The following is a 12,714-nucleotide window of genomic DNA, read 5'->3' on the forward strand; positions in this document are numbered from 1 at the left end:
CCCGTCACACCAAACATGCTCGCCCTATCAGCCGTGGGGGCATTATAATGTGACGGTCAATCCCACTATTCGTTGATAAAAGAGTAGCCCAATAGTTGGCGGTGGGTGGTATGACCAGCTGCCTTCCCTCTAGTCTTACAATGCTAAATTAGGGACGGCTAGCGCAGATAGCCCTCGTGTTGCTTTGCGCGAAATTCAAAACAAACTGACAAATATATTTAGACTTATACAAAGTGCTATTGTGAATAAAGCAGTTAATCTTACTTGAGTTTAACTGTACGCATAACCTCTAAAATGGATAAAAAACGATCTCTAACTCTAGAAAAATGGTTCCATAACTATTTTAGTCTGAGGCTTCCTTGATGTGAATAATAAAGTTTGAGCCCCCCCCCCCCAACTTATAACTTTAGCATGGTGGTTGAAAAACAGTGCCTTAGTAAAAACAATAACATCTCCTTTCAACATACTGTATCATTTAATTAATTCAACATAATCTTTATCAGTTTATTGTTTATTTAGAATTAAAATTAATTCAGCATCTTTGTTTTCGGCCCATTTTTGGCGGCTCTCACTTTGGAAAACGCGGCTCTAGAACGAGCCTTAATGATCGATATATAGCTTTATGACTCATAACCTGCAAGTTCACTATTAAATTACTGGAAAAGTAAATCAGACTTCACTGTGTTAGTTAAAGAGAAACACAGATAAAGTGGTCAGAGGAATCGTACAAAAGTAAATATTTTGTAGTTTTAACACGTGATATTTATGAGCGAAATATTCATCAACACATTTAAATAATGAAAGTAAGTGTGTGCAATTAAACAGAGTTTCTACTCAAATACGTCAATACGTCTGACGGTTTACGACGCTAAAAATCGGGTTTCAATACCCTCCCGGTGGGTAGAACACAAATAGCCTATTTCGTAGCTTTGTGCTTAACAACAAAACCAACAAGCTCGAATACTTCACAGTAAAAATAAATTAAACGAAATAAAAAAATATATCAAATATTTCTCATCATCTAATTGAGATCTTAAATCCAACAAAGCAATTGTCGAGTGCTTTTTATTTAAACTTTGTTTAACACAAAAGACATTTCTATAGACATGCCCCCTAGTGGCACAGCGGCATGTCTGCGGACTTACAACGCTAGAAACCGGGTTTCGATATCAGTGGTGGGCAGAGCACAGATAGCTCATTGCGTAGCTTTCTGCTTATCTTCAAACAAACAAACAAATCCTTAAACGTAAATAAAAATCACGACCTGTATTTCCAGAATGTAACTTTATTAACTCAGTATTTCGTTATTACAGTTTCATCAGGAGCAATCGATATCCTACAAGTCCACTAACCCAGTTAAATCTAACTTGGAACACTGTCATTCGTAAATCGAACATTGACAGACGTGTTTAGAAAGTTCAGTTTGTATTAAACTATTATCAAGCCAACAATTCTAAATATATATAAATAACAATTCTTGAATTTTATGGCTGTCCGGAAGATCTAAGGTTAGATTTACTAACTGTGAACTGTGTACGAAATTAAATATTAGAAAAAAAAACTCAGCAAAGAAGATAACATTAACAGACGAAAAATAAGTGAAGCTCTATTAATAAAAAACAAAACTCTATTCTTATCAAATACAAAAGTTTTCATTTATATCTATTTAAATCTTTCTTTTGTATAATAGAACAAAGTTCAATAATAAATCTCAGCCCTTAAAACGTTTATATTTATAAATATTTGATAGTTCATTGACGAAATACTTTAGAAAGTTTTCGATTGCTTAACCACATGTTTTGTAGATTAGCATTGTTACAGACAGTCTAGTGATTCTCACAAGTCGCTTCCAAAAGAGGCCTTTCGTTCAGTTCTGGAACTCATCAGTTGGACCAGACGATGAGAGACAAAAGATTATCTGATTTACTTCAGTTTAAATCAATAGGCCTAAAATTTGTGATTAATATCAGTTTACGTTTATTCATGTCACTTTTGTTGTTCGTCTGCTTTACTTCAGTTTAAATTAATAGGTCTAAAATCTGTGATTAATATCAGTTTACGTTGTTTTACATGTCACTTTTGTTGTTCGTGTGCTTTACTTCAGTTTAAATTAATAGGTCTAAAATCTGTGATTAATATCAGTTTACGTTGTTTTACATGTCACTTTTGTTGTTCGTGTGCTTTACTTCAGTTTAAATCAATAGGCCTAAATTCTGTGATTAATATCAATTTACGTTGTTTTACATGTCACTTTTGTTGTTCGTGTGCTTTACTTCAGTTTAAATTAATAGGTCTAAAATCTGTGATTAATATCAGTTTACGTTGTTTTACATGTCACTTTTGTTGTTCGTGTGCTTTACTTCAGTTTAAATCAATAGGCCTAAAATTTGTGATTAATATCAGTTCACGTGATTTTTATCACAGAATTTTAGGCCTATTGATTCCTAATGTTTCGCCAGCTTTCGACGTTTTAAACCGGAAATTTCTATGGTGTTATGAGTCCGTTTTACTTTACCATATAACTTAGTTACGTAAATGATGTTATGACATTTCATCATAATCTTATTTACCTACCTAAATTAATTTAGATTACTATATGGTGAAATAAAACTGACTCATATCCTAGTGGATATTATATACACTTCACCATTATAACAGACCTGATGGTATTTCTTTGGTTCGCTGACCCAAGCTGTGCTGATGAGCCTTGAACAGACGAAACTGTAGTCCACAGCAGAGGGTACTGGCAATCAAGGAATGCATTAGGCTTCTACGTCACAGATTCCATTTTCAGTTTCATCTCTGATGAAGAAAGAAAGAAACATTTAACATATATATATATACAAACCGGAAATGTATTTCTGTTCAAATCTGATAATGCCAGGTTAACCTGATGAAACATCGTGAAATAAGAAATTTGAGAAAATATTGTATATTGTTGAAAATCATTTACAAAATAAGCTGTTTTTAATTTATGTTCTTCTTTGCTCCCAGCTTTGGTATAATAAGTGTAGACTATGAATCGATCCCGATGAAGCTGTAAAGCGAAATATCGACCAATAAAACATACATTCGTTCTTTTATCTTTTCTTCACTTTCTTTTGTTATGCGTTATCTTTCGTTTTTAAGACTTCGTGTCAATCTGGCAGAACGTGATTTCAATTATTCTTATTTTTGAATTATTTTATTAGTTTTTGTTTATATGTCATAGTTAATTGTTTGCTACCATAGCTTATAAAATAAATGTAATATTACGAACAATATCCTCAGTCATATTTCATCGACAGTGAAGTTTGAACAAACTTATTTTGTTTACTGTTAGAGTAAGAACTGAAAATCATGTGTAATAAAAGTTTATTGTTTTTAGAATATATAATTGAAAATCATATATAATATTACATATGATTTTCAACTATATATTCTAAAAACAATAAACTTTTATTATATATGATTTTCAATTATTTACTCTAACAGTAAACAATAAATGTTTAAAAGTTTATTGTTTGTTAGAGTAAATAATTGAAAAGGCATGTGTCATTCTTACATTTTTTTGTATTTTAGGTACAGAAAACAGTGAGCAAGTGAAGCCAGATAATATGTCACTCACAGTTACTTACGATAGCCAAGAACCAGCCTATCTTCCTGCGCCTTATGCTACTACTAAGGTTCCAATGTACTCTCGAGATCAGGTTGCATCACCCAGGGGAGGTTCTGATCCCGGAATGCGCACATTTAGCAGTAGTCGCCATCTATATGATGTACCAAATCCAAACAGAAGAGTAAGTTGTCACAATTTTAAATTCTGTGTTGTTGTTTTTTCCTTTCTTAGTTTCACAATGTGGTAACCCTCTTTTTATTATAACTATTTGGATCTTGAACTGATGCTTTCTAGTAAGTTTAAAATGTGGTAACCCTCTTGTTATTATAACGTACTTAGGTTTAGACCTGAGGCTTTCTTGTAGTTTCACAATGTGTTAACCCTCTTGTTATTAAAACGTACTTAGGCCTAGAACTGATGCTTTCTTGTAGTTTCACAATGTGTTAACCCTCTTGTTATTATAACTATTTGGATCTAGAACTGATGCTTTCTTGTAGTTTCACAATGTGGTAACCCTCTTGTTATTATAAAGTACTTAGGTCTAGAACTGATGCTTTCTTGTAGTTTCACAATGTGGTAACCCTCTTGTTATCATAATATACTTAGGTTTAGAACTGATACTTTCTTGAACAAATTGGGCTGAACAAATTACAATGCTTTGCTTTATAGTAATAGTTACGTTGAGCAAGTCACGTAGTCGCTACGTAAAAGCGTATTATCTGCATGCTGAACCATAGAACTGTAACTATAATTGTTTGTTGGTATATATATATAGTGAGTTGAAGGAGGAAAACCATTGAATGGTTTAAATACAGCACAACATCCTCATGATGCTGTCAAGAAAACTTTTATCTCTTGAACAAAACGTCCGTATTGGTATAACTCACAAACATATCATAGCAAGCAGTGTAATATTATGTGATGTACTTTTGTCGTCGGTCGCAGTTGGGTGTTTCTATTTGCAATTCAGTGAATTACCAGACTCTCCGAGGAGACATTTTGAAAGCAAGATGCAAATGAGCGTTAGCTGTAGATGAAGAACAATACAAGTCTGGACTCAAAATTTAACCAAAACAATGTCAACTTCTTCTGCACACTGGGATACAACTGCTTAGGAATAATGCACCTTTCGAGATCACAATCTTAACGTATGTCACATCTGCTCAGTAACAGCCCGAAATATTTTGTAAATTTTCTATCCATTGATGAAAACAACGTTTTTTTCTTTCCAGAATGGTTTGACATTATGACGTACTTCCAAATGTGACGCTACATTTAACTAGGAACTAATGCAAAGACACAACCCTAATCTAGAAAATAGCTAGATTACTGATATGTTCTTGATATTATGTTATGTGTGTGTGTGTGAAAACAAGTTAAAATAACACTTCTCAATGAAACTTTAACCAAACTCCTCGCAAGGAAAAACGAAAGAGTTTGTTTGTTTGTTTTTTAATTTCGCGCAAAGCTACACGAGGGCTATCTGCGCTAGCCGTCCCTAATTTAGCAGTGTAAGACTAGAGGGAAGGTCATCACCACCCACCGCCAACTCTTGGGCTACTCTTTTACCAACGAATAGTGGGATTGACCGTCACATTATAACGCCCCCACGGCTGAAAGGGCGAGCATGTTTGGTGTGAGAGGGATTCGAACCCGCGACCCTCAGATTGTGAGTCGAGTGCCTTAACCACCTGGCCATGCCGGGCCTAAACGAAAGAGGAAACAATAAGACGTTCAACGTGAGAATAGATAATATAGTATCAAAATGACGGAATTTTCTGGTAGGCAATCAGGGAGGAAAACTGTATGGATAAAACTGAGCTGGAAAATACAAATGGCATAAAACGATTACTGACCAAAATATAACTCTATTTTGCTGGAACTGAACGTAAATCGAGGTGCAAACTGTTTAAATTTCATAAGGCAGTCAAGAATCTGAGAAGCTTAAAAAACTATTTTGGTTGTCAATCTGTCATTGGATTTTAGGTTACTTTACCACTTTCTGATCTCTCCAAATAAATACAGCTTTGATAGTTCTAACTGAGACAAAACAATTTTCTTCCTTATCCTGTGTCATTATCCTAGGAATAGCTGATTAAAAGCACATAATGGAGATGTAAAGTAAAAATTAATTAAACATATTATATTTTGAGAGATAGATCGTAATGATCAAAATCAGTTTCTTCTTGCTCCGAGGAACTCACTGATAACTGATTCAACTCGTTATCGATCCATTTTGGATATTTCCAGCTAAATTTGGGACGGCTAGCGCAGATAGCCCTCGTGCAGCTTTACGCGAAATTAAAAAAAAACAAATACAAACTTAGTTAATGACGTTGATGTGGATTGTGAGTGTGACATCGGTCATTGGTTACTGACATGGCACTGAACCATTAGTTAGGTATTTTACTGATGAAATAGTTTGTTTTTGTTTTTTTGAATTTCGCGCAAAGCTGCACGAGGGCTATCTGCGCTAGCCGTCCCTAATTTAGCAGTGTAAGACTAGAGGGAAGGCAGCTAGTCATCACCACCCACCGCCAACTCTTGGGCTACTCTTTTACCAACGAATAGTGGGATTAACCGTCACATTATAACGCCCCCACGGCTGAAAGGGCGAGCATGTTTGGTGTGAGGGGGATTCGAACCCGCGACCCTCAGATTGCGAGTCGATTGCCTTAACCACCTGGCCATGCCGGGCCGCATTAACTAAGAGCTGATCAATGAATAAGACTCAAATAAATTTAAAGCTTTATTCTTCTTGCAGTTGTCCACGTATTAACATATTAATACTTAACTTTAACTCAGAGCTTAAATCCCCACTTTGAGATCGTGTAATAAGAGTGACGGTCAAATCTCATTATTTGGTCATTCAAGAAAAATCTAAGAATTGGCGGTGGGTGCTTTAGACTAGCTGCCTTCTTTCTAGTCTACCAGTTCAAAATTAGAAACGACTATTCGCAGATGGCTCTCGTGTAGATTTCTCAAACAAAAAATTAGTGTTGAAAGTAAACAATATTTTTCTCTCCAAAATCGCCACCCAGCTGCACAGCGGTATATCTGCGGATTTACAACGCTAGAAACCGTTTCGATACCCGTGGCAGGCAGAGCACAGATAGCCCATTGTGTAGCTTTGTGCTTAACTTCATAAAAAACAAACAAACTCTCCAAAATCCTCAATATTTAAATCCTTTAAACTGATTTCTCATAGTTTTCTTGAGACTTAAATTAGAATTTAATAAGAGTAGGTTTAGTAAAAAAAAATATACTTCTATTTTACTCCTTGTAATACTTACACCACTCTAGAAACATTACATTTACTTGTTTACTTTACAATATGTATAAAAGAGTTAGGTAGGATAAATTCCTAAATTAAATCTTTATTTCCTAAACGTTATATAACTTTTAATTCTTGGGCCCAGTTTTTTAGCAGTTCATAGAATTAAACATAATGAATGTTATATTTAAAAAAAATAATAGTCATGAAAAAGAACAGACAAAACAACAACATCATCTCCCAGACAAAAGATATTCTTAACAAAATCATTATTTTACATAAATTCAATATTGTTACACTCCAATTATTATTATTAGAATTATTCTTTTTCAGACGAATCATCATTTCAAAGAAATATAATTTTGAATTTTTGTACTCCAATTATTAATATCGGAATCATTCTTTTTCAGACGAATAATCATTTCAAAGAAATATAATATTGTTGGTTACCTTGAATTTTTGTACTCCAATTATTGTTTGAAGTATTTTTTAGATGAATCATAATTTTTACAAAAAATCCAATATTATTGGTCGCTTTGAATTTTTCCACACCAGTTGTTATTAGAAGATGAATCATCATTTTACACAATACAATATTATTGGTCACTCCAATTATTACTAGAAGTATTCTTTTTCAGATGAATCATCATTTCACACACATTCAATATTGTCGGTCACCTTGAATCTTTATACTCCAATTGTAATTATTAAAAGCATTCCTTTTCAGATGGAATCGAAACCTATTACCAACGGCATTTTGATCAACGAATACCAGAAGATGGGTAAGAATGAATACGAATTATTATAAACATTGATAATACGAGATTTATCACATCATTGTGTCTTATAATTATTTCTAAGGGTGAAGGAAAGCCACGAGGATTCAGAAGCTGCACCCAAACATTTTAAAGTATTATTCCATCTTACCAATCTCTAAGAAATCGAAGACTTTTTAAAGTTCTCTTCTAAATAAGCTACATCATCGTAATATATTCAATCTAGTAGCGTCACAGCCTGGCATGACCTGATGGTTAGGGCATTCGATTAGCAATCTGCGGGTTGCGGGTTCAAATCTCCTCACCAAACATGGGAGCATTATAACGTTACAGTCAATCCCACTACTCGTTGGTAATGAGTAGCCAAAGAGTTGACGGTGGGTGATGCTGATTAGCTGTATTTTCTTTAATCTATCACCTCAAAATTAGGGATGGCTAGAGCAGTTAGCCGTCGAGTAGCTTTGCACGACATTCAATAAAACAAATTAATTGTTGTTATAACGTGAGAGCAAAGAACTGGTCAGCGTTTCAATTGTGCGATCTTCATCAGGACGATGACCAAACTCTTTTTTATTTCACAGAAATACATAATTTATAACAAGACTTTTATTGGAATATTATCCATATTTACATTTTGGTTACAATTTACTTCCATATGACGTGAAAAAGTGTGAAATAGATCAAGTTGCGATTAAAACTGTTCTGTTGTTATTGACAGATGTTTGTCTGTTTTTAGTTAAGCACAAAGCTACAAAATCATCTATCTGTACTGTGCTCACTACGGGCATGGAAACCCGGTTTATAGCGGTATAAGTCTGCAGGCATATCACTGGATGGCGTTGGATGTCTTAAATGTATAATATTTAACTGTTATTACTGATCTATCATGTAAATGTAGGAAACAAAAAAAGTTAACGTTTTTGTCTTACTACTTAAGAAATACTAAATGGTTTAGTCCTTGCCAGTTTTATACTGGTTTATCCATACTATTTGTAAGCATTTAGTAGCTCATTGTTTTATATAATTTTTGAACAGATGAATATATGTATATTATTCCTGGAATATATATTATTATTTGCTTTAATTTGTGCTAGGTATTTCAACGCTTGTATTAGTCCTTAACTTTATTCTGAGCGTTTTTGAACAGCATCAATATATTTCATAACAAGCTACTAGCCTGGTATCCAGATAAACACCTTAAGACTATTGTCTGACACCCTGAAACTGTGCTACCTAACACCACTACTAGTCTAACACCATAAAACTGTGCTACCTAAATACACATAAAAAGCCGACTGCAGGATAAATTCACGAAAATCTGAATGCAAGCTCGATACACATAAAAGACTGACTGAAGGACAAAATAGATACATACGAAACGCTAACTAAACATAAGAGGCTGATTACAGGCTAAGTACACTAGAGGCTGACATGAGACTAGCTAAACATAAAAGGTCGACTGTAGACTAACTAAATATGAGAGGTTGATTACAGGCTAAGTACACTAGAGGGTGACATGAGACTAGCTAAACATGAAAGGTCGACTGTAGGCTAACTAAATATGAGAGGTTGATTACAGGCTAAGTACACTAGAGGCTGACATGAGACTAGCTAAACATGAAAGGTCGACTGTAGGCTAACTAAATATGAGAGGTTGATTACAGGCTAAGTACACTGAGGCTGACATGAGACTAGCTAAACATGAAAGGTCGACTGCAGACTAACTAAATATGAGAGGCCCCGTGTACTTGTATTTATGGTAAAGCTACTCATTTTGAACTATTGACCATGAAGAAGGCAACCAGTCAGCAGCACCCCACTATCCACGATAAGGGATTGATTGTCACTCTTATAACGCACCCACAGCTTAAAGTGAAGGAAATATTTGGGAGTATTACAAGGATACGAACCCGGATCGCTAGCTCTAAAATACAAAGATCTACCACAGTGTTAATCCTCATCCTTTGAAAATAATCATTTATGATATGATACATACATAATCCGGGTTTCGATACCCGTGGTGGGCAGAGCATGGATAGCCCATTGTGTAGCTTTGTGCTTAACTTGTAACTTGATACATACATAATATATAGTTAATTTTACGTTTCAACTTATTAGACAGTTCAACAATAACCACTAACTGAGATTCATGGCTGTATCTTTACTACATGTGTTAAAGAAATGTGTTCAAATTGGAAAGAATTTTTTTTACAATATCTCAAAGCTAAAGTGAGAAAATAAGCCAATAAGAATCAAATAAAGTTCCGCCCAAACTACAAAGCCTTCTTGCGAAACATCACTCTAGAGATATTGCGTTACTTTTTCAAAGAAATCTCCAGAAATGAAACGTTGGAACAATCTGAGCACATCGGAGCATTAATATTTCATCGTCATCACTGGTCTCCTGTGAAGAAGCAAAAACCGCAGCATCTACATATATATATAATTAATTATGTACTTTATACACAAAAGGATGCCTTTTCTTTGTGAACTGATTCAATTGTGAATGAGTTACATTACAATCTTGAGGTTTATGTATTCGCTAAAAATATGTTCCCGAGATTTTGAAATTCTGTTAAAGTTTTGTTGATTTAATACTAAAGACTACGAAATGTTCTTGTGAAATGTATTTTTTTCTTTTTTTCCAGAAAGTTTAGAAGCATTATTTTAAAAATAATTGATTTTTGTAATTCTAATTTGAAAGTATTTGATGTTAGTATCTTGGTTAGGGTGTTTAAATATAAGATTTTTGTTTGTTTCTGCTGTGTACTGTCAACCATAGGATTGAACCCCGAATTTAAGTGTTACAAGTCTTGAAACTCACCGTTAAGCACGCGGAGGACAAAATACACAAAATGTTTTTACTTTGAAAAATTGATTTATGTCAGTTAATTAATTTTATTTTTCTCAATTCTACACAAAAAGCTATCAGCGCATAGTAGTCTCTAATTTTGATTTGATAGGCTAGAAGGAGGCAGATAGTTAACAGCACCCACTGCCAACTCTTGAGCTACCCTTATATGACCAATTAATGGGACTTGACCACTACTATTATAGCACATCCACGGCCACAAAGTGTGAAGCGTGTTTTTGCGACAAAGGACCACGAACCATGAATTCTCGGATTCACAGTTCGAGCACACTTGTATTCCCTGCCTTATTTTAATCAGTCACAAAGGGGAAACATAAGAAGATCGTGTATTAATTTACGCGCATTGATTATAAAGACAACTTCGATTCGATGACGAGGAACCCACTTTGAGACTAATAATGGTTGGAGACGGCTTGAATGGGTAATGAAGAAAAACTTTAATATAAGTTTAATATAAGTTGTACATTTGCTGTTATGTTAAACATATATTAAAGTTTTTCTTCATTACCCATTCAAGCCGTCTCCAATCATTATAAAGACAGTTTGTTTGTTTCAAGTTAAGCACAAAGCTACAGAATGTTCTACCTGTGCTCTGCCCACCACGAGTATCTATAAAGACAGAAATAAAAAAAATGATGCTCGGCTTGTTCAATACTAGCATGAAAGAAGTGGGAAGTAATTCCATGCTAACTGCAATCAATTTAGGGCAACAATGAAGGAAAATAAAATGTTGATAACAATAAAATCTGGCGTTCTTGGGGACATATCTTAAGCTATAAAACGCCTAATTTGTTGAAGTTCTTTAGAACCCCTAGGCCTAATACGTTTGATAAATCGTTACGTTAAACTTAATCCGCTCGTTATTGATTTCAATTCTAAAAGGTCGATACAGATCTGAAAATACTATTTTTGCACAACTCTGGGTATAAAACTCGTAATGGAGTTATTAATATAAACATCAAGTAAAAAATAATGTTATTCGAGCGTAATGTTTACCACGTTTCTTAAGCCTAACGTGCTTAGAATGCAGGTGTGAATAAAATATATAAAATTAGGTTTGAAAACTAAATAATTTTCATTTACGTACTCTTCCAGAAATAAGAATTACCAACATTATATTTTTGTTTGATGATGTGGTCTAAGGGCAGATACAACAGACTGTGTGGAATCATCATCTCGTTAATTACAATATATTAACATAAAATGGTTCTTTGTCAAAGAACGTAATAACTAGTGCAGACGTATTCTTTACCAAAATTTCAGTAGATATTTGTTTTATAGTACTAACATTAAATAGTACTGACATTAAATAATACCAACATTAAATAATACAACATTAAATAGTATAACATTAAATAATACAACATTAAATAGTATAACATTAAATAATACAACATTAAATAGTACTGACATTAAATAGTATAACATTAAATAGTATAACATTAAATAGTACTAACATTAAATAGTACTAACATTAAATAGTACTAACATTAAATAGTACTAACATTAAATAGTACTAACATTAAATGGTACTAACATTAAATAGTACTAACAATAAATAATACTAACATTAAATAGTACTAACATTAAATAATACTAACATTAAATAGTACTAACATTAAGTAGTACTAATATTAAATAGTACTGACATTAAATAGTACTAACATTAAGTAGTACTAACATTAAATAGTACTGACATTAAGTAGTACTAATATTAAATAGTACTGACATTAAGTAGTACTAACATTTAATAGTACTAACATTCCTGCTTTTAGTATTTGTTCCATTTCAAAACACAGAAAGGCATATTTTTGTGTTAACAATTCTTGTACATGTATAGGTACATATATACATTACACAATAGTTATGTTGATTTTAACATCGACAAGAAATATCTTAAAAGTATTGCATCTCCTAGACTTTGAGGATTGTTTTATGTACCTTGACTACTCAGACAACAGACAGAAAACATCGCACGTATGAGCACACTGTAGGAAAGGTAAAATGTAGAGTACTAGATAAAGGTGTCTGAAGAAATAGGACCCACTCAGCGATGTAGATACATCGTCTATCAAAATTAACCTCAGAAATAAATACTAAAACCCACAGATAATATCTTACATTCACTGTCTACATACGTATACAACCACTTATGGGAAGGCGGTTACTCGTAATGAAAGAAAATTAAAAAATT

The 12,714-nt window shown here is 33.5% G+C and overlaps 1 protein-coding gene across 1 annotated transcript in view; it reads left to right on the forward strand.

Annotated features, from left to right (window-relative positions):
• The window catches only part of LOC106466511 (Down syndrome cell adhesion molecule-like protein Dscam2), a 116,891-nt gene that overhangs the window by 91,504 nt on the left and 12,673 nt on the right, over positions 1-12,714 (forward strand). Inside the window, exons 15-16 of the mRNA XM_022394534.1 lie at positions 3,562-3,779; positions 7,600-7,654. Coding sequence (XP_022250242.1) covers positions 3,562-3,779; positions 7,600-7,654 — 273 coding nt within the window. The remainder of the gene's footprint in view (positions 1-3,561; positions 3,780-7,599; positions 7,655-12,714) is intronic.

The sequence above is a fragment of the Limulus polyphemus genome, unplaced genomic scaffold, assembly GCF_000517525.1.
Source record: "Limulus polyphemus unplaced genomic scaffold, Limulus_polyphemus-2.1.2 Scaffold2282, whole genome shotgun sequence".
NCBI classification, from domain to species: Eukaryota; Metazoa; Arthropoda; class Merostomata; order Xiphosura; family Limulidae; genus Limulus; species Limulus polyphemus.